The sequence below is a fragment of the Ovis aries genome, chromosome 7 (assembly GCF_016772045.2).
Source record: "Ovis aries strain OAR_USU_Benz2616 breed Rambouillet chromosome 7, ARS-UI_Ramb_v3.0, whole genome shotgun sequence".
Lineage (NCBI taxonomy): Eukaryota > Metazoa > Chordata > Mammalia > Artiodactyla > Bovidae > Ovis > Ovis aries.
This window is the reverse complement of record NC_056060.1, coordinates 35831503-35854173: the sequence shown is the minus strand read 5'-3', so window position 1 is coordinate 35854173 and position 22671 is coordinate 35831503. Positions and strand designations below refer to the sequence as shown.

The 22671-nt window shown below is 36.4% G+C and overlaps 1 protein-coding gene across 2 annotated transcripts in view; it reads left to right on the top strand.

Moving 5' to 3' along the window:
• The window catches only part of TMEM87A (transmembrane protein 87A), a 40368-nt gene that overhangs the window by 1596 nt on the left and 16101 nt on the right, over positions 1–22671 (top strand). Inside the window, exons 3-12 of one of the 2 annotated variants that reach the window (XM_060419131.1) lie at positions 2433–2518; positions 4681–4794; positions 7129–7182; positions 7267–7311; positions 10704–10821; positions 14420–14481; positions 15247–15430; positions 17111–17210; positions 21212–21305; positions 22078–22153. In XM_060419131.1, the coding sequence (XP_060275114.1) occupies positions 2433–2518; positions 4681–4794; positions 7129–7182; positions 7267–7311; positions 10704–10821; positions 14420–14481; positions 15247–15430; positions 17111–17210; positions 21212–21305; positions 22078–22153 (933 nt within the window). The remainder of the gene's footprint in view (positions 1–2432; positions 2519–4680; positions 4795–7128; positions 7183–7266; positions 7312–10703; positions 10822–14419; positions 14482–15246; positions 15431–17110; positions 17211–21211; positions 21306–22077; positions 22154–22671) is intronic. The other variant, XM_060419132.1, reaches the window with a different exon arrangement.

Genomic DNA, 22671 nt, shown 5'->3' with positions numbered 1-22671 from the left:
TTACCTATTTTCTACCTCTGATAATTGACACTCAACATAAATTCTGAAATTTAATAGTTCAGCACTATCTAGGTATAAACTTATATAGTGTGACTAAGGTCCTTCACTGAATAATCTTCAGAATATTTAACTTCTGTGAACTTTATTTTCTTTTCTTGTTTTTCTGGTGTTTGCAGTATATAGTAGATAAGTTGTTTTGGTCAACTGCATGGGTTTTAATCTGTTCTGAGTCATAGAGGTAACTGCTGATTTTGCTTTTGTGTGCTTGTTAAAGTTTATTGGACACATGACCTAGGTTTGTCAGACCGTTGGGTCTGCACAAATATGTTCAGTAAAGCTTTTGTTTGCAGAAGGAGTATTTTACCACTTGGATCTTTGGAAGAGGAAGCTCAACGATAATTACCAGGAAATAGGGATTATGTAGAACAAAACCAGTCTGTCCAGTGGGAAAGCCACTGTATCTGAATCCAGAATACCCCATTGTTTATTATAGAAAAGCTTCCTTTTATTCCTAAAACTGGCTTTATTTTTAGAGAATGCATGATCATGGGCAGCTCCATTTCAAGATCAGGACTAAAAATCCAGATCGTCCATGTGTGTTCCTATGCATATTTCTCCTTGTGAAAGTGCAAAGTTATGTCATAGTTGGATGATTTTATTCTTTTAATCATTTAGTAAGTAGTTATTGAACACATATTATGTGCCAGGCACTGTTTTAGAAAGGAAGTGATAGAAAAGACTTTTTCTTTTAGTGAGCTTACAGTCTAGTGGGATGGGGGAGTCAGGTAGAATTTCTGTGAAGAATATACTGTTTTCATGAAAATATGATCTCTTGGCTAATGACTTAAGTTTAATTTAAATCAAATCTACTGTGACACGCTGGTCTTTCTTGTGAGGTTTTCTTACTAGAAAAGAAGAGCTTTTAGGGATAGCAGTATTTTGTCTTTTGGAATAGCCTGACAGCCTGTATGCTAGTCTGTCCTTTTATTATGTATGGTTTCTTTTTACCTGTGTTCTGTTCTAGTGGTTTTTGTAGTGATTTTTAGCCAAGCTGCATATTTTGAAATGTCGATGTTTCTTTGTTTTTAGAGGAGTTGAGGCTTATAATTGTCTTTCACTTGATTACTTCTGTGTTTTCTTATACTTAATCTTGTCTCTGATTTTATGCTTTTGTGGTTATGGTATACTATAGATTTCCTTGAAATTGGCAGGACCATTTTCATTGTCTCTTAAAGCCATTCATTTAAAGTTCTATGTCTTGGGAATTCCCTGGTGGTCTAGTGTTTAGGACTCTGAGCTTTCATTGCCGAGGGCCAGGGTTGAATCCCTTGGGAAACTAAGATCCCACAAGCCTTGTGGCATGGTCCCTCTAAAATTCTATGTCTTTTAACATAACTAGTAGTATTTCTGCAGGCACATTTCCCTGCAAATCTCCTTTTTAGGGGATTTTTCTTACTGGTTTTTATTAAATTAATTCCTTCTCTTGATTCTTCTGTGTAGTTCATAACAAGATTGCAGTATCCTTTTTAGCATTTCCATAAATTCCATTCAACACATCAAATTTTTTGTGTATTTTAGTTAAGCCTTATAAAACTGTGCCACTTAAAAATTAGTTTGAGAAAACCACTTCAAACAGAGAAAAGGAAAAGTTAGTAATTTTAGGTGTGCTTCTTAAGAACAAAAGTAGGTTCCTAGATGTAGTTGTATTTACCTTTGTCACGTTTGCACAAAGTAGGTATGGTTACTATGTTTCTTCATTTTCTGCTGGAACAAAGATAAAAGGGAGTACTGACTTCCCCCAGGTTGACCATCTAATAGACTCCCAAGTCTTCAGACTTACGCTTTGGTTCATTAGGCTATTGTTCTCCAAATTATGTTTAATAAGTTACATGAGACTTATGTGATTTCATGAGGTTCCTTGAGGCGTCTCTTAAGGTGGATTTTAAAAAGGATCTAATATTCTTTTATCTTTGCTTTTGCAGTTCTTGCCTTCCTCAGCCAGGTTTGCTTTTTGTTGATAGTTCTTTTTATCCATTTAAGGTCTCTCTAGGTTTACACTTTGAAGTTTTCCCTCAGTGAAATTATTTCGATTATTGTCTTGTGACATTTCCAGTGTTGTTATTCCTTGAGTCTTCAGCTAGAATCTTTTTTAAGACTTTTTTAAGAGTCTTCAGTAATTTGTTCCCTTCTGTTCCCCTCTTTGGCCTAACACAGTGCCATGTATCTTTGTGTACTTAAGTGCTTTGCTTAGTAAATATTTATATGATAATAGACAACTGAAATTTATTACTTCATTACCTTCTATTTGGAGAAAGGATGGTCGTTAAGTATCCTGGTTTAGCAGGAAATGGGATATGGGGTAATAATTTAGGAAACATACTTTGTTTGGCAATGAAATCATCTTTTATTCGTAGAGATTTCTTCTTTTATAGTTGATGGAGAACCTTGTGATGCATCTTTGAATATAACGTGGTATCTGAAAAGTGCTGACTGTTACAATGAAATCTACAACTTCAAGGTATGGAACATAAAATTACAGACTTTTCTTTGAGTTTATTTAGAGATCATTGGGTTATTTAGAGATCATCCACCTGGTCGTGGAGAGAGTGTCATGTAGCTATGGAGGAGAAGAACTGGAATTATACTTTCCAATTTGCAGGTGTACTTGTACTATCAGTTCTCAAACTTTTGGTCTCAGAACTTTGCTGCATTCCTAAAAATTGCTGTAGATAACTCAAAAAGCCTTTATTCATGTGGGTTACTATATTAGAAAGTAAAACAAAAATGCATAAATATATATTAGTTTATTTTAAAATAGCAGTGATAGACTCGTTGCATGTTAATATAAAAAGCACATTTTTTAATGAAAAATAATTAATTTTCAAAAAACTGGGTACAGTGGTGTTATTTTATATTTTTAAAGATCTCTTTATTTAATGTCTGAACTTCCCTGGTGGCTTAGATGGTAAAGTGTCTGCCTACAATGTGGGAGACCTGGGTTCAATCCCAGGGTTGGGAAGATCTCCTGGAGAAGGAAATGGCAACCCACTCCAGTATTCTTGCCTGGAAAATCCAATAGATGGAGGAACGTGGTAGGCTGTAGTCCATGGGATCGCAGAGTCGGACACGACTGAGCGACTTCACTTCTTCACTTCTTATTTAATGTCTAGTGTAATAGAAGATAGCTAGATTCTTATCTCTTCTCCACTCAGTCTGTTGTGATGTGTTATTTTGGTTGTGGTGTATGCACAAAATGTGGCCTCGCACAGATATGTAATTGGAAAAGGAATGGTGTTTTAATAGAATTTTCAGGTAATTGGATGATTACTTTTGCACTATCAGCACAAGGCAAATATCAAATGACAACAATGAAAATAGTTTTGCCCTCTTAGATGCATGGAAGTGTCCATGGACCACACTTTCAGAATTGCTATAGTACAGTGTACATGATCATTGAAGATATACAGCTCCTGGATAGATTTTTCACTCTGTTTTCATCCAGCTATTTGTATCATTTCATTTTTTACATTTCCCCTACATTCTTGAGGTTTCTTTTGAAAAATAAAGTACTAGTCTTTAAAAAATATCTACCATCCAGTTGGTTTTTTAAACCTTAAGCATTTTGAATTTCTACCCAGTATTAGGGTTTTGTTGGTGACTGTTTTGTTTTTGTTGTAGAACACTGGGTAAGGTTGCTATGATGAGGACTGTGTGTGTTAGTCGTTTAGTCATGTCTGACTCTTTGCGACCCCATGAATTTAGCCAGCCACATTGCTCTGTCTTTGGAATTCCCCAGGCAGGAATATTGGAGTGGTTTGCCATTCCCTTCTCCAGGGGATCTTCCCACCCAGGGATCAAACCTGGGTCTTCTGCATCTCCTGCATTGGCAGGCACGTTCTTTACCACTAGCACCGCCTGGGAATCCCCATGATGAGGACCGAAAGGATTGAAAAATTTAGAGAGAAGTATTTCTAGAGTATGGTTTGAAATATCATTGATCCTTTTCTCCTAATCAATTGATCACTAGTTAAATTTATAGTTAAAAACTTCATACAGTTGAAGCTTGTGATAAAAACTGGTCAAGAGCTTAGCAGATTCAGTCCTCATGGGTAGTAGAGTTAAGAATGTAAAAATTATTTTGAATTGCCACAAGACAGAATTATGGAAATAGTAAGCAGAATAGTTGGAAGTGTGAAATTGCAGCTTAGGAAAAAAGAGGGTGAGGTTAGAGATCTTGGTATGGGAGAAGAATCACAGAACTGATGACGCCACAGAAATGAACTTTTTCAGAGTATTAATAGTGGGCTGTGAATGGCTGCAGCAGTTTTATACTCTGGCTTATCTAACTTATAAGCACAAGTTTTGTTGTTGGTGGTGGTGTTAATTGAGTCAAGGAACTCTTGTAAATATATTTTCTTATAACAAAACCCTCTGGACTGTGACAGTTTCCCAAATCTTCCTGGAATTTTCTGAGGACCTACCCTTCTTGAGTCATAGACTGGAATTCTGTACTTGAGTACTGTTAGATTCTTGAATACTAATATATAGTCTTTATCTGATATTAATTTTAAAAATAGAGAATTCAAAACTATATTTGTACCAAAGACAATCTATTTGTTATCTTTTAAATATTTCATGTAAAAACTAAGTTAAATACTTGGTATTTTATCTATTTTCCAGTTGGAAGAAGTGGATACATACTTAGAAAACCTTAAGGAAAAAAAAGGCTTGTCTGGGAAATATGAAACATCATCAAAATTGTTCCAGAACTGCAGTGAACTCTTTAAAGCACAGGTAATATTTGATAGTTGTTCAAGGAAAATAGAAGAGGTGCAAAATATGATACTGGTATTTTTGGTGATGTCCATTTCTCCTCAGTTCTTTCTTCTGACAGGAATAGGTTAGAAGTATGTTCTGATTGGTACATAGTCAGCTACTTAAATATTCTCATCAAAGAGAGGATGTGCTTTCCTTTGTGTGTGAAAAGCAATGCCCCACTTTCTTTAAAATGCAGTAAAATATACATAATATAAAATTTACCAGTTTAACCATTTGTAAGTATGCCTTTCAGTTACATAAATACATTCACATTATTGTACAACTGTCACCACTAGCCAATTCCAGAACTTTTTTTAATCATCTTAAGTGGTTACTTTGTAACAGTTAATAATAACACCAGCCCCTACTCCTACTTCCCTGGTAATAGCTATTCAGTTTTCTTTTTCCATGAATCTGATTGTTCTAGATATCTCAGAGAAGTAAAATCATACACTGTTTTTTGGCTTTTTTAACTTAAAATGTTTTCAGGGTTCATCCATATAGCAATTATCAGAATTTCATTTCTTTTTAAAGGCTGAATAATATTGCATTGTACATTTATACTGCATTATCCAGTCATCCATTGATGGACTTTTGAAACTTTCTTTTTTTTAATTCTCTTGTTATCTCATCTAGTTGATATATCCTCAGAAAATCAGCATTTTTAGATTTTACTACTATAGACCTGAAATCAAAGGATTGAATTTTACACCTTTTTCGTATAAAGGGGAAGAGGTGAATTATACTGTATATTTTATTCTATTTATTATTTTATTTTTTCACCTTACCTTGTGATTGTGGGATCTTAATTCCTTGAGCAGGGATTGAACCTGACTGCTGCTTTTGAAACCACTTAGTCCTAATCATTGGAGCACCAGGGAATTGCCAGTGTCGCATATTTTAATGCTTACATGTATGTGATCATATAAATGGAGTTTATTATAAAATTCTCTTTTCTTAGAAGTAGGATCTGACCCCAGTTTTTTGATAGATAAAATTATACATTTTATAGGTTTGAGAATAGTTATTTTAGCTATAGCCTTTGCTTTGTTCTTACTGCATTTAAATACTGCTTCAAATTATTTAGCAGCTTGCCTTGAAGAAGAAAGGAGTTATGGAAAGTTAGGCTTTTTCTCTAGCTACTGCAAATAAAGATTATTGATAAGAACTCTTTTACTTAATAATTGATGAGCAAATGAAGTAATTGATAATTTAAACTGTCAATACCTGGGTTGCATTCTTGCCATAGTATAGATTTTACAGACTTGAAGGAAAAAGAAAATAGCTTTAGAATAGTGGGAGAAGGCAATGGGAACCCGCTCCAGTACTCTTGCCTGGAAAATCTCATGGATGGAGGAGCCTGGTAGGCTGCAGTCCATGGAGTCGCTAAGAGTTGGACACGACTGAGTGACTTCACTTTCACGCATTGAAGAAGGAAGTGGCAACCCACTCCAGTGTTCTTGCCTGGAGAATCCCAGGGACGGGGGAGCCTGGTGGGCTGCCGTCTGTGGGGCTGCACAGAGTCAGACACGACTGAAGCTACTTAGCAGCAGCAGCAGTGGAAGTAAGGTAGAAAAAGAAAGCTAGTCACAATATGATGTTGAGTAGGGGGTTTTCCTTTGGTTTTCCAAATTTATCCTTTAGGCTAGGAGGATTGGTTGGCCTTTCTTGGATTTGATTGTGAAAAGTTACCTATTATATACTGTTTCCCAAGGTTCACTACTTTATATCTTCTATAAGCTTTCCAGAATTTTGGCATAAATCCCTGTTCATAAGGTTTCTTCCTCCAGTCTAATGTAACATGACCTAATTACTCAGGAAAGATAATGCTTCCTCTGCTGATAACTGGAAAGAAAGGTAATTAGTGGAGGTTTTAAACAGGCATGGCGTGTGTTGTGATGGAACGAGCAATGGATCCTAGGGTTGAGAGTCTTAGGTTCAGATCCCATTTCTGTATCTAGAGCTTTATAGCTTTGAGTCACAGTTTCCCCACCCTTGGAAACAGAGGGGAACTATGACATCCATTTATCCTATTTATGTATCTTCCATCTAAGGTTTTATCAAGAATGACAGTATCTATAATCTTATAGAAAAACTGAGTGGCCAGTTTGGTTTGCTGTTATTTTTTAGTTCCCAGCAAAGTTTTATTCGCTTGTTTGTGGTTAATTGGAAATATTTTGTCTGTTAATGTCATACTATTTTGTTTACTTTTATACTGTGTTTTGCTTTAACTGTTTCTGTGGGTTTTTGAGCTGTGCTTTTATTTTGCTATTACACATGTTTAATTTTAGTTTTATTTATCTTTCATAGAGCTTTTCTGGAGATTTTGTGCATCGATTGCCTCTTTTAGGAGAAAGACAGGAGGTAATTGTTTTTCTTGTTATGTATTTCTGGAAGTAAAGTAGAAATTCTGAATTAATTTACTAATTTTCTTTTTTCCTGTTTCAGGCTAAGGAGAATGGAACAAATCTTACCTTTACTGGAGACAAAACTGTAAGTGTGGTAGGGAATTTAGGGCATCGAACACATTTTAGTGTTCTTATGTTTCTTTACTTTATTTATGTATTTATTTTTTATATAAATTTATTTATTTTAATTGGAGGCTAATTACTTTACAATATTGTATTGGTTTTGCCATACATCAACATGAATCCACCATTGGCATACACGTGTTTCCCATTCTGAACCTCCCTCCCGCCTCCCTCCCCATAACATCCCTCTGGGCCATCTCAGTGCACCAGCCCTGAGCACCCTGTATCATGCATCGAACCTGGACTGGCAATTTGTTTCACATATGATATTATACATGTTTGAATGCCATTCTCCCAAATCATCCTACCCTCACCCTCTCCCACAGAGTCCAAAAGACTGTTCTATACATCTGTGTCTCTTTTGCTGTCTTGCATACAGGATTATCGTTACCATCTTTCTAAATTGTTTGTTTACTTTAAATTCTTATGCTTACATTTAAAAAGAAACTTAAGAATGGAAGCTATATATCAAAATGTTAATAATGGTTATCTCTGGATGATATTGTGAGTAATTTTTATTTTCTTTGTGTTTTCTATATTTTCCATATTTGCTACAATCAGTCTATATTGCTTTATAATTACCACCCTATAAATATTATTTGTGAATAGTAAGAAACTTTTAAGAAAGAGCCTTGAACTCCAGAACTCCATCTAAAATTATCTTGTTATAGAATATAATTGGAAGAGTATATCTCAAAATGTACCCTTTAAAAATGCACAGTTAAGAAGTTTTTAGTTATGTGACCACCAATCACTATTTAATTCTTAACATCAACACCCCAAAAAGTAACCCTGTAGTCATTAGCGGTTACTCCTCATTCCTCTTTTCCCCCAGCTCTAGGCAAACACTGTTCTCTCTCTCGCAATTTGTGACCTATGTCTGGCTTCTTTCATAATTTAAAACTCTGTCTTAACTTTTACTTTCTTCTTGTATAGAGGCTTGAGATCAGCAGGGGTGAGTAATTAGGGCCTACTGAGGTCTTGATTGGGTACGTGTGCACCGTCTGGCACATATGTGCCCAGCCCTGAGTGTACTTGGAGCCTTCTAGATTTCCAAGAATATCTTGAAGCTTTTCAAAACCCCTATGGACATCTTCCCTGGTTGCTCAGAGGTTAAAGTGTCTGCCTCCAATGCAGGAGACTTGAGTTGAGAAGATCCCCTGGGGAAGGAAATGGCAACTCACTCCAGTATTCTTACCTGGAGAATCCCATGGATGGAGGAGCCTGGTAGGCCACAGTCCACGGGGTCGCAAAGAGTCGGACATGAATGAGCAACTTCATTTTCACTTTCATGGACATCTTATTTCTAAATTTTTCTTTTAAGTTTTTAGTCAGCCTCTTTATAGCCTTACCTGGTAATGTCACTTCAGGTAGCTGTGATCTTTTACAGTTGCTGCTGAGTATTTTGAAAACTCCCTGAGTACAGGGTCCTTCCCACTGAATGAGCTCTGAAATCAGATCATGTAAAAGATACACCCAGAGATTGGAGCTTTTCATCACCTACCAGACAGCTCTGGTGAATGGGCTTTAGGGGACCACCAGACTCTTCCACTGGCTGCCAAACTGCTGTTTTTCACAGCTGTTAAAATTGTGAGAACTTTGGTTTTGAGGAGCTTAGAAAAAAGGTCAAGAAGTTACGGTGAACAGAAACACTACCGGCTTGCTTTTCTTGCTGAAATTCAGGTGCTTTTCCTGAGGAAACAGATCTCAGATGAGTTGTAAGTCTTCAGTTGATTTTGATAATTTTTGCCCATATTCTTATTGTTTTTACTGGTGAGTGTATTTTCAGGGGTCTTTATTCTACCATTCTGGAATTGTCCCCACTCTCCCTACCCTGATTATAGTTGTATAGAATTTTAACCTAAAAATAAGTTTGGCATGGCAAGCTTCATTGAATTGTTTTTGTTTTTTTTTTTTAAACAGCATCCATTGTGCTTTTTCTTGTTCACTGTCAGATATTTAGAAAATACACATCAGTGAAAAGAAGAAAATAATTTTCTATAATACTGCCACACACTGATAGATTATAAACATTTATCTTCTAGTATTGTGTCTGCTTGCATATTTATATTTAATTAAAAATGAGAACCTTATGTACTGTATTGCAGCTTTTTAAAAATTTTAGCAATATAAGATGGACAGCTTTCCAGTTCAGTAAATATTGTATGGCATTGTTATTTTATTGACTGCATAGAGTTTTATTATAAGAATATATTACAATTTGTTAGATTATCTGTTTTATGTTTCATTATCCTGCAGTTGGAAACAGTGCTGTAGTGAATATTCTTGTAGATGTATTTGTTTTTAGATCTTTTTTTCTGGTTTCAGAATAATTCTGTGTTGGTGAACATTTTCTTCAATAACTTAATAGTAAAAATCTTAATTTTCCTTTTAAGACCAGAAAATAATAAATTGCAAGTCTAAGTAGTTGTGCCTCCTTTCAGACATGAGGAAGAAGCAGCCAAGCATTTTCTGTGTTTATCTTGTCTTTTTGTTATAGTCTTGCTTTTCTGAAGGTCCATAGTCTCTCTGGTATATAAAGCAACAAATCCTTTGGTGGCTTTTTGCTAAGGCTGTGCACAGACTAACTGGCCTTGGAACAGATAATCAGTTCCACAAGCATGGTGGCTATTAATTTTACTTCCTTGACTTTGGGGGACAGTGACTCTTGGCTTTTCATATAGCCTAGCTAAAATCAAATATTTTATATAAATGTCAGACCTTGTTAGCAGAAACTGTGGTGGTCCTGAAAAGGGCATTGAATGAAGGGAATTAGATTCAGGAATTGGTGTTTATAAGTTACTGATGTCACCATTGGTGGTTTTTTCCAGGTGATTTAAACTAAATTTCTTTAGTTTGTTTGGGATATCTCTGTAAAATACCTGGCATCCTCTCATGACTTGGTTAAAAGTGAAGTGAAGTGAAAGTTGTTCAGTCGTGTCCGACTCTTTGTGACCTCAAGGACTACACAGTCCATGGAATTCTCCAGGCCAGAATACTGGTCTGGGTAGCCTTTACCTTCCCCAAGGCATCTTCCCAACCCAGGAATCAAAGCCAGGTCTCCCACATTGCAGGCAGATTCTTTACCAGCTGAGCTACAACAGAGACTCAACTTCGTGATATAAGCTGAGGTTTCCCTCATTAAAAAAAAGTTGTATGTGAGTAATTTATTATCTAATCTACTTTATTATATGCACTGTAAGCCTGTTTGTTTTGCCTACTGGGTTAATGAGTAAAAGTGAAGGAATCAACCATGTTTCTAGGCACACTCGGGAATGAAATTTTATGTTTTGTAATTAACCTGTGTCCCCAGCTCTTAAGATTGGAAGATTTGATGTCTTCTTTCCACTGTAGGTAATGCATGATCCATTGAAAACTTGGCAAGATGCACCATACATTTTTATTGTACATGTTGGCATATCATCCTCCAAGGAATCATCAAAAGAAAATTCACGAAGTAATCTTTTTACCAGTAAGTACATTTTTTTAAAAAAAATCATTGGTATTACTACTGTCTGGTTGTGTTGTATGGTGGGTAGTGTCAAATTGCTTTAAAGAGGGAACAAATGAAGAATGTTGTCAAGTAGAAAAATTGAGGGAGAGAAATTTAACATTTTTCTGCATCCATTGTGAACAAGATAGAGTCTTAGGTACTCCACTTATATTTTATTACTATGTATTATAGATATTAGATTTCATTTCCCTTCATTTGATACTCCTGCTTTAAACTTTTTCAGTTAGTATCATGTTCTCAACAGACTAGTTAAAATTTAGTTACTAAGTCAAGACTTGGACATTTTAAAATTAATTGACTTGTATTATTTTTTAATGTCTCAGTTTTTCTTACTATTCTCCTTTCTACTTTTGCCACCCAATTCAGGGAATCATCACCTGGAATTTTACAATAACTTATTAATTAGTCTTGTTTTCTATAGTTTCTTTTTTTTTGTTTCTTCCTTCTTTGCAGTTTTCTTCCCTCCCCTGCCTTTTTAAGTAGAATATTGAATAGAAGCAATGATGGTGGACATCTTTATCTTGCCCTTGACTTTATTGGCAGTACTGGCGCATTTCACCATTGAGTATGATATTTACTATAGATTTTTCAAAATATTCTCTGTTTCAAGATTGTTTTTTTTAAGAATGAATACTCAGTTTTATGGAATGTTTTAATTGAGTTTATTAAATTGATCATATAGATTGCTCATTTAATCTGTTATTGTGATGCATTATATTAACTGATTTTTTAGTGTTAAACTGTTCTTGAATTTCTGAGATGCCATTTTTGGCCTTGATACACACACACACACACACACACACACACTTAGCTGGATTCTATTTTCCAGAATTTTATTTAGAGTTTTTTGTCTATGTTCAAAGTAAAATTGGCCTAATATTTTCATTTCTTGTGTGTCTTCTATGGGTTTTGATGTTCAGGTTATTGCTAATCTCATGCAATGAATCAAAGAATGTCCCCTGTTTTTATATTCTACTGAACAGTTTTGGTAAGGATAGAATTATCCATTCCTTAAATGTTTGATAGAAATCACTTATGATAGTATTTTGGCCTGATGTTCTTTTTTTCCCCCATGAAGATTTTAAATAAGTGATTTTTTTTTCTTTAATAGAAATAAATATTTTAGTTTTTCTATTTTTCCTTGAATTGGGGTTTTTCTTTTTTTCTTCCCCCTGAGAAATTTTCCATTTCATTCAACATTTTAAATTTGTTGGCATAAAGTTAGTAATGATATTTCTTTTACCAAAAAAAAGTTTTTTTAATTCTTAGTATTGCTTCTATGCCTTCTCTTTTTAACTTGCAAAATCTTTCTAGAATTTTGTTTTACTATATTTTTATCCCAATTAACCAGTTTTTCACTTTGTTAATTTTCCTATTTCATTGTCTTTTTCGTTAATTTTTATTCTTATTTTTATTTCATTTGACTTAATTTTAAACTTTTGTTTTATGGATTCTTGTATTGAATGTTTAATTCCCAAGACCAGAGATGGGTCTTATTCTCCATAATAATATGGAATATAACAGATCTAGGCAAACCAGAGGTGACCTGGTAGTTTTTGGACCCAAGGCATATGTATATCCTCCAGACCCATGGCTTTCTAATGGGCAGTAGCCTCATTGAACAGTTGCTAGTGTTTACTTTGAACCTTCTTTCTTTGAAAAGGATGGAGAAGAAACCCTACTCCCTCCAGTTCAGCCTCTTCATTCATCAAATAGCTCTGTTCCCCCTTTATCTTGAACACCTGCTATTTTCAGTGATCTAGTAGAAGCTGCATGCTCAATTACTGCAGCTTTGGGACCCAGAGTCCACCTTGACCATGGGTTCAGTCTTAGGTACTGTTCTGCGTTTTTATTCTGTTTTGATATGTGGAGCTGTTTATCTTTTCAAGCTCATGTCCTTTTTGTTTCCTCTCTCTTTTTTTGCTTTTGCTTTATCCATCTGTCATTTGAAACTAAGAAGGTGATACTCAAAACTTAACTACACCTTGTGGAAGCCCTAAAATTCTCTTAAGATAGTTTTATCTTCTTTCTTCCCTTCATTAAAATCTTTGGTATCTTCTGTTACCAAATGTCCAATTCTGCAGCAAGACTTAGAAAACTTCACAGATTATTCCAGTTTACCTTCTTCTGCCTTGTATCAAAATGTTACTATATAGTACCATGTGCAGTCTCAGAACTACATGTCCTTTAAATGTATCCTGCATTTTCACAACCATGATCATTTTCTTTGATCATGTAATGTCCTCTGCCTGGATGGCTTTTTACTTTGTCATAGAAAATATACATCCTTCTGGGGCTGGTTCAGGGGGACAGTTTTCTGTTGCTTTCCAACTCACTCTCACCTGGAGATGGTAATCCACTTGGTGGCAGAAAACATGCATCTTTCCATCTCCTATATTTTCTAAAATGTGTGTCACATGGTAAGTGCTCAGAAAATGTGTGTTATATTTTAGCATAGGGCAGGGATTAGCTTTAGAGTGCCAGATAGTAAATGTTCTCTCTGCTACAACTACCCAGCTCTGCCCTGTGGTGTAAATATAGCCATTGACAGTATGTAAGTAAGTGGATGTGACTGTTTTCCAATAAAACTTTGGAATGGTTGGCCAAATTTGGTCCATGCGCTGTATTTTGCTGACTTTTGCTCTAGCGTAAACAGAGAATGTGATAGATATTTATGAAGTATTTATATTTATTCTTTCATTAAATTAAGAAGGTTTAGATTACTAAACAATTTGGCTATGAAATTTTTGTGATTGCTAATATGGGATGCTCCTTTTCTTCATAAAAGTATTGGGTCTTACTTTTAATAGTGGTATGTCCTTCTTGCTTGATAAAAATTAGTAAGAAGTATTTGTTGCATAGTCTGTATGTGGAGATAGATGTCACTTCTCAGATAAAGCAGTTTATTTTTATTATTTTATTAATCACACCTAAAATTTATCCAAGTAGTTTTTATCAGTTACAATTTAAAAATAGTCATAGGTTTACCTCAGTAAGGCAGATCTGTCTTTCACATTCTTGTTACTGTCATTTGTTTTGCTTCATTAAACACTTTGTTACTATTAAGCACTTTCTGAAAATGTTATGTTAATGGTAGAAAAGTTAAGTAAAATTGAAGTAGGTAAAAAAGAAATAAAGCAATAGGAAAATAACAGGTCAGGAGAGAGAAGAGGGTGACAGAATGAAGAAATGAAGCCCTGTTTGCAAAGCATGTTAGTGATGTAAGAAAAAGCATATGTGAAGGATATTTGGAGTTTAGAGCAGATGAGGAATAGCTCCAGTTGGGCAGCTCACCAGGCTTTATGGACGAAATACATTCAGCTTGGTCTTTAAAGGACGTGAGTATGGAAACAGAGGACTTCTGTACCAAAAATGGTGATGGAGCCAGAGACCTGTGCAGGACAGAGCATGGTCCATCAGAACACTTCATGATTGAAATGGTTAAAACTAAATTACCCAATGGAATTTTCATTAATTTCATCAAACAAATATCAGATGATGTTTCTGTTTAATTTTTTCATCCTTTACATTAATTCTGAGGACTGTGTTTTGGCAGTGACTGTTGAAGTGAAGGGTCCCTATGAATACCTCACGCTTGAAGAATACCCACTGATGATTGTAAGTGAACTTAAATTCTTTAACCTCAACATTAAATGTGTTTAACTTGTTTTGAGGCAGTATTGAAGACTTGTTCCTGAACAGTGCAGAAAATACTGCGTGTAGTTCTGTACTTACTTCTTACTAGACTGTGATCTTGAGAGTGTCAGTGAACCCCTCCATACCTCATTTTCTCATTTATAAAAGGAAGAAGTCAGTGACTTGTAGAATTTTAGAGTTGGAGAATACCTGATTCACTTTTGACATCTCTTGAATCCGAAATGGAGTCCTAAAACTCTGTAGTTTCTGATCCCACTTAGTACGACTAAATGATGATGCTTTCTCCTTTTCAGTCTGTGTCTGTCGGAAAGCATCCTTAATCTATTTTCAGGTTTCTTTTTGTTCATGATTGTTGTTTTTTCCTTGTACTTTTATAGTTTTCCCACTCTGTGGTGTTTCATAGCCTTCAGCTGTATCCTAACCCTGCCTTGCCTTTTTTCCTCTCCATGTTGTCTTCATTTAAATAATTTTTGATTGTGAGCTGAAAAAAACCTTTTAATACAGAAGAGTGGTCACTCTTGATGACAGGTCCTTAAGCAGTCTCCCTCTGTCCAAAAGGAGACAATTTTTTCATCTCAGTATTGAACTTCACAGAAATAAAGAATAATTTTTTAAATAGAAGGTGTAATATGTATATTTTTTATAATATGTTAGGACTATGTATAGATTCTGAATTGGCTCTTGGCCCTGACCCTCCTGTTTCTCTTTTACCCACTTGGATGACAGTTTTTCATGGTGATGTGTATTGTATATGTCCTGTTTGGTGTTCTGTGGCTGGCATGGTCTGCTTGCTATTGGAGAGATCTCCTGAGAATTCAGTTTTGGATTGGTGCTGTCATCTTTCTGGGAATGCTTGAGAAAGCTGTCTTCTATGCAGAATTTCAAAACATCCGATACAAAGGAGAATCTGGTATGTACCAAAAAATGTTTGCCAATTTGTGAGTGATTGGTAGGTGAGACTTAAGAATAATTTTCCCACGGTCAGCAGTCATTAAGTAGATGTGGCTTTTTAGTTACTTGATTATGATAACTTAAGCAGAATCACTGTGATTGTGACATTGTTTTTAATCTCTTAACTTGTGGTGTCAGTGATTTAAGAGTAAGGTATGGTACTGAAGTCGCTCAGTCGTATCCAACTCTTTGTGACCCTGTGGACTGTAGCCTACCAGGCTCCTCCGTCTGTGGGATTTTCCAGGCAAGAGTACTGGAGAACGTTGCCATTTCCTTCTCCAGAGGATCTTCCTGACCTAGGTCTCCTGTATTGTAGGCAGACGCTTCACCATGTGAGCCACCAGGGAAGATTTAAGAATAATTTTTTTGAAATATACTCACAAAAGTTGCAGCAGTAGTGGCCATTTTGGGAATATTTTCACCATCATTGAATCTTAGTTGCTGTTGATTTTTAAGGTACCATTATTACACGCATCTAAGAAATAAGAAAGAAAGTACTACTAATTTAATTGTAAGATGCCATTGATCGTAAGACACACCTTGATTTCAAAGCTACCTTAGAGCTGACTTCCCTGGTGGCTCAGATGGTAAAGTATCGGTCTACAACGCAGGAGACCCGGGTTCGAGCCCTGGGTTGGGAAGATCCCCTGGAGAAGGAAATGGCAATCCACTCCAGTACTATTGCCTGGAAAATCCCATGGACAGGGGGAGCCTGGTAGGCTACAGTCTACGGGATCACAAAGAGTCGGACTCGACTGAGCGACTTCACTTTCACTTTCGCTTTAGAGGTGTGGGGCGTGTATCTATTTGGTAAGTAAAGTAAAGTAAAGTCACTCAGTCGTGTTCGACTCTTTGTGACCCCATGGACTGTAACTTATCAGGCTCCTCTGTCCATGGGATTTTCCAGGCAATAGCACTGGAGTGGATTGCCATTTCCTTCTCCAGCGAATCTTCCCGACCCAGGGATCGAACCCAGGTCTCCCGCATTGTAGACAGACGCTTTACCGTCTGAGCCACCAGGGAAGTCTATTTGGTAAAATATAGTAATATCATGAAAATAGAAGAGTATTTGTGGTTTAGTAAGGTGAATAGATAATGATAGAAATTATTTTGTACTGAAGTGTTTTTTGATAGCTTCAGTTCTCTCATCTGACCATACATATAATTATTTTTTCATTTAATTATTAGTAACTGTTATTGTAAGATATACTAATTAGATCTTTCCCTAGTCTTTGAAATGGCTTGAAAATAATAGATGTAAAAAAGAGTTGAAAATTCTATGTTTGTGTTTTGTGCTTTTCTGTGCTATATTTCACAGTTTTTTTAAAATAGGAGAAATTCTCCTTAGATGCTGTAAATTATTCAAATAAGGTAAGGTATTCTGAGGTTTTAGTGAAGTGAGAGGTGGAGGGGGAAAGTAAATTGACACACCCAGATTACTATCCACATGAGGAAGATCCTAAATAATATCAGCTTCTACTTGTAAACATTGGCAGAATCGGTATTCTTTTCAAGTAGGACTGATATCAGTGTTTGTTTTGAAGAATGTTAGAAATCTCCATTTTGGGTCTGCAATTGCACCTTTTCCCAAACTTGGATTACACGCTGCACTATTTTTCCGTTTTTTTCTTTCTCACAGTCCAGGGTGCCCTAATCCTTGCAGAGCTGCTTTCTGCAGTTAAACGCTCACTGGCTCGAACCCTGGTCATCATAGTCAGTCTGGGATATGGCATAGTCAAGTAAGTATTGCCCTTAAGTATTGCCTTCCTATATGGAAGAGCAAATTAAAATGCTGACTAAACTGAAGCAGTGTTTCAGGTTCCCAAGGTGGTTCTGAAAGAGTTTATATAAGAGATAGTTATGAAATCAAAAACATCTGAAATTTTGGAGATTTGCAGAAGTTGGAAAAACGTTAGGGTTTGATTTCACTGGTTAGAATTCAAGGAGCATCTACAGGAAACCTGCAATGTAGCAAATGACATTGAAACATCAAACTTTTAGAGTAAACTTGATGTCTTTACTCTTCCAAAATATTCTTGCAAATCAGATTTTTTAAATAAGAAGAGCGTTCTTGTGTGCCTTCTGTATATTAGATGTGGTTCTAGGTCCTAGGGATACAGCAAAAAAACAAAAGACTTGAAGTTTACATTTATGGGGGGGCTGGTGCACAGACAAAGATATGTGAGTGAAAAATCTAATGTGTCAGTGAGCAGATAAAGCAGGGAAAGGGTATAGAGAGTTCTAACCAGGAGGGGGAACTTGAAATTATAATTATGGTGGTCAAGGAAGGCTTCACTTAGTGACATTTAAGAAAAAATCCAAGTTAGTGAAAGAACTATATACACCCCCAGGGGAAGAGATGCTGAGATGTGGTCACATTCTTTTATATTTTGAAGATGGAGACAATGGATTTCGCTGATAGAGCAAATATATGATATGAAAGAAAGAAACAAATCAGGGATGATGCCAACGATTAATGTTTTGACCTAAGCAAGTAGAAGGATGGAAGTGACATTAACTGAGTTCAGGAAGATTTTAGGTGTAATAATTTGAAGAAGAGCCAGGATTAAGAGTTCAGATATCTGAACGAGGAAAGTAGGAGGAAGAAATTAGGGCAGAGAATAAACTTGGCAGTCATCAGGGCATCAGTTCAGTTCACTTCAGTAGCTCAGTCATGTCCAACTCTTTGCAACCCCATGAATCACAGCACGCCATGCCTCCCTGTCCATCACCAATTCCTAGAGTTCACTCAAACTCAGGTCCATCGAGTCGGTGATGCCATGCAGCCATCTCATCCTCTGTCGTCCCCTTCTCCTCCTGCCCCTAATCCTTCCCAGCATTAGGGTCTTTTCCAATGAATCAACTCTTCTCATGAGGTGGCCAAAGTACTGGAGTTTCAGCTTCAACATCATTGCTTCCGGTGAACACCCAGGACTGATTTTCTTTAGGATTAATTGGTTTGATCTTCTTGCATTCCAAGGGACTCTCAAGAGTCTCCTCGAACACCACAGTTCAAAAGCATCAATTCTTCGGCAGTCAGCTTGCTTTATAGTCCAACTCTCACATCCATACATGACCACTGGAAAAACCATAGCCTTGACAGACCTTTGTTGGCCAAGTAATGTCTCTGCTTTTAAATATGCTATCTAGGTCGGTCATAACTTTCCTTCCAAGGAGTAAGCGTCTTTTGATTTCATGTCTGCAATCACCATCGGCAGTGATTTTGGAGCCCCAAAATACTAAGTCTGACACTGTTTCAACTGTTTCCCCATCTATTTCCCATGAAGTGATGGGACCAGATGCCATGATCTTCGTTTTCTGAATGTTGAGCTTTAAGCCAACTTTTTCACTCTCCTCCTTCATTTTCATTGAGAGGCTTTTTAGTTCCTCTTCACTTTCTGCCATAAGGGTGGTGTCATCTGCATATCTGAGGTTATTGATATTTCTCCCGGCAATCTTGATTCCAGCTTGTGGTTCTTCCAGCCCAGCATTTCTCATGATGTACTCTACATAGAAGTTAAATAAGCAGGGTGACAATATACAGCCTTGATGTACTCCTTTTCCTATTTGGAACCAATCTGTTGTTCCATTTCCAGTTCTAACTGTTGCTTCCTGACCTGCATACAGGTTTCTCAAGAGACAGGTCAGATGATGTTATTTAAAGCCTTGAGATAGGATGTGACCATCAAGGAAGTGAGTGTATATAAAGAAGAGGTCAAAGGATTGATCCCTTTAACTATTATTATTTAGAAGTCAACGAAGTGAAGTAGAGTTGTTGTAGTTCAGTTGCTCAGTCACGTTCAGCTTTTTGCAGCTGCATGGACTGCAGCACAGCAGGCTTCTCTTGTCCTTCACCATCTCCCAGAGTTTGCTCAGACTCACGTCCATTGAGTCAATGGTGCCATCCAACCATCTCATCCTCTTTCGTCTTCTCCTCCTCCTGCTTTCAATCTTCCCCAGCTTCAGGGTCTTTTTAGGGCAGGGGAAATTGAGAAGTAACCAGTGAAGTGGGAGACAAAGCTGAAGACTGTTTCAAGAAGGGAGTAAATTGTGTCAAGTAAGAGGATTGAGATGTGAACATGGGCTTTAACTACATGAATGATATTAGTGACCTTAAATAAGAATGGTTTTGATGAGGGGCAGAACAAAAAGCTTGATTGGAGTGAGTTTAAGAGAAAATAGGAGGAATTCTGTTAAATAGGGGAGAGGAATTAGGGATTAGGTATTGGTTCAGTTCAGTTCAGTCGCCTAGTCGTGTCCGACTCTTTGCGACCCCATGAATTGCAGCACGCCAGGCCTCCCTGTCCAGCACCAACTCCCAGAGTTCACCCAAACTCCTGTCCATCGAGTCAGTGATGCCGTCCAGCCATCTCATCCTCTGTCGTCCCCTTCTCCTCCTACCCCAATCCCTCCCAGCATCAGAGACTCTTCCAATGAGTCAACTCTTCGCATGAAGTGGCCAAAGTATTGGAGTTTCAGCTTCAGCATCAGTCCTTCCAAAGAACACCCAGGACTGATCTCCTTAAGAATGGACTGGTTGGATCTTCTTGTAGTCCAAGGGACTCTCAAGAGTCTTCTCCAACACCACAGTTCAAAAGCATCAATTCTTCGGCGCTCAGCTTTCTTCACAGTCCAACTTTCACATCCATACATGACCACTGGAAAAACCATAGCCTTGACTAGACAGACCTTTGTTGGCCAAGTAATGTCTCTGCTTTTTAATATGCTATCTAGGTTGGTCATAACGTTCCTTTATAGGCAGTTATTTTCAAGGAGTTTTGCTTTAAGTGGAATTAAAGAAATGGGAGACCTTAATTTATTCATTTATTTAAGAGTTTTGCTTTAAATGGGATTGGGGTTCTCACTTTTGCAATTTATTTATTCATTTAATGTGTGTGGTTGCTTCCTGTAGGCCAGGAAACATTCTGGGTTTCTAAGATAATAACAGTGCGGAGATAAATTCCTGTCCATTTGCAGTTTTTCTATCATGTAACAAAATGTAGGAATAGGCATTGGTAAGGCTTAGGTAGACATGATTTAAGGTAATGCATCTCACACTATAATGCTCTAATGAATCATCTTGGGGTCTTCTTAAAATGTGTATTTCGATTAAAAGGTATTTTGAATTTCAAGGGTCTAAGATTTTTCCTCGGATAACACTGAAGCTACTCGCACTTTTCATATTTTGTTGAATTTTGAGCATAATAACAGGCTATTTAATGAGTTTTAATAAGATTTTGACTTTATTAAAGAACTGTTAAAATTTTTAGATTTGATAATGATATTGTGGTTATGTTTTCTCAAAGTCCATATCTGTTTAAAGTATATGCAAATACATATATATAAAAGGTAAGATTTCTAGGATTTGTATCAGGATAATATGGGGGATGGAAAGTGGATGAGATGTGCATGAGGCAGGATTAGTTGTAGGTTGATGGCTTTTGGGACTGAATAATGGGTTTATAGGGGTTCATTATACTATTGAATATATTTTGGGATTCTCTGTAATAAAAAGGTTTTGAAAAATTTAGTAATAAGGGACTGGATCTCAAGTTCTAGTGTTTACTGTCTTGATTTAAAACCATACATCTATTTGAGTTTTTTTTTCAGGTAGGTCAAGTATGTCTGGCTTATCTCTGTTAAGTTGTTAGCCTGTGTTAATCAACATGAGTTTCTGTTACTTAGCTTGTCTTAGGGTTTGTTGCATTTGTACTCAGCTATCTCTTTTCTTCCTCTTTAGGCCTCGCCTTGGAGTCACTCTTCACAAGGTTGTGGTAGCAGGGGCCCTTTATCTTTTGTTCTCTGGCATGGAAGGGGTCCTCAGAGTTACTGGGGTCAGTACTGCTCAATCTGAGTTTTTGTGGTCATTCTCCATTTTGTGATCATTTTGTTTTTGTCTTGAAGTTAATTAGAATTGTCTGTGGGCTTCTTTACTGTTTTCCTCTAAGTCACCTTTGGGCTCTGGTTTCCAAATGTATGTATAATTTATTTTTCTTTTTAATCTCTTAGAGCTTTATAAATTTAATGTGTGATGAGGAGTGAATGCTTTCCCACCTGTCCCCAAATTTACTGCTTATTTACTAGTTCCTTAATGGGAAGCAGCAATGGAGCAGTGGGCTCCATTCTTGCATAAGTGACAAGCATTGTAATCACGCATTTTCTGGTTAATCTAATTTTTGTTTTAAAGTGACAGTGCTCTTTGCTTAACCAGGACTTGAATTTCAGAGGTTTCTTAAAATTGAACTGATTATGTTTTATATAATTATTGAGAATTACATAATTATGCCTTTATCAGGGATGAAAACCAAAGCACTGAGATATATGATACAGAAATTTATGTTAGAGCTGGCTTAATTTGAAGAAGTGGGCCTCCCTAGCTCATTACTCTCTGTTATAAATTGTCAGATTAAAGATGGTAAATGCTGTAAACTTTTCTCTCAGTTAAACTGAGCTCAGTAAGTTTTGCAACAAATTGCCCCTTAAATGAAACACTTTATGGATGCACATTTGGTTTTCAAGTTGCGCTGTGCTCTGTATGTAATTTTCTTAGACTTTCAGCAACTTTAACCCTCTGTCAATTTCGTTTTCTTTCTCCTACTACTGTAGTATTTTTCTTATCCCTTGACTTTGATAGTAAACCTGGCCCTCTCAGCAATTGATGCCTGTATTATTTTATGGATATCCTTTCAATAATGCCCTGGTGATTGAGTAATTAGGATTGAATAAATAAATAGTATCTTAAACTTAGGAAAGCAAGCAGCATAATTTTGGGGACAGATACTTACTTGCCTTACATCTTATTTTTGAGATGATCTTTTTTCATAAAATACATTGTATACAATTCTAGGAATCAGTAATTCTTGGTATATAAATGATGCAGAAAATTTTGAATGTGAAAAGGGTCTTTGACTTAGAGCCAAAATCAAAATGATGGGTAATGATAGGTTGGGATGGGAGCGTATACTGTCATAACGTTTTTGGTGTAGTCACTTCTTAATGTGCTAAGACTTCTATAGTGATTGTCCCTTATTAGTTAGCAGCATATTTCACTGTGTTGAGATTGTAGTCAACAAGTTGTGTGAAATGCTAGCAGCTGTATATTCTGCATGATGGTTTATCAGAAGGGAAGAATGGCGTAGGTGCCACATGTTAGTTACTCCACTTTGTTTTCTTTCAGTTCAAATGCAAAAATCACTCCAG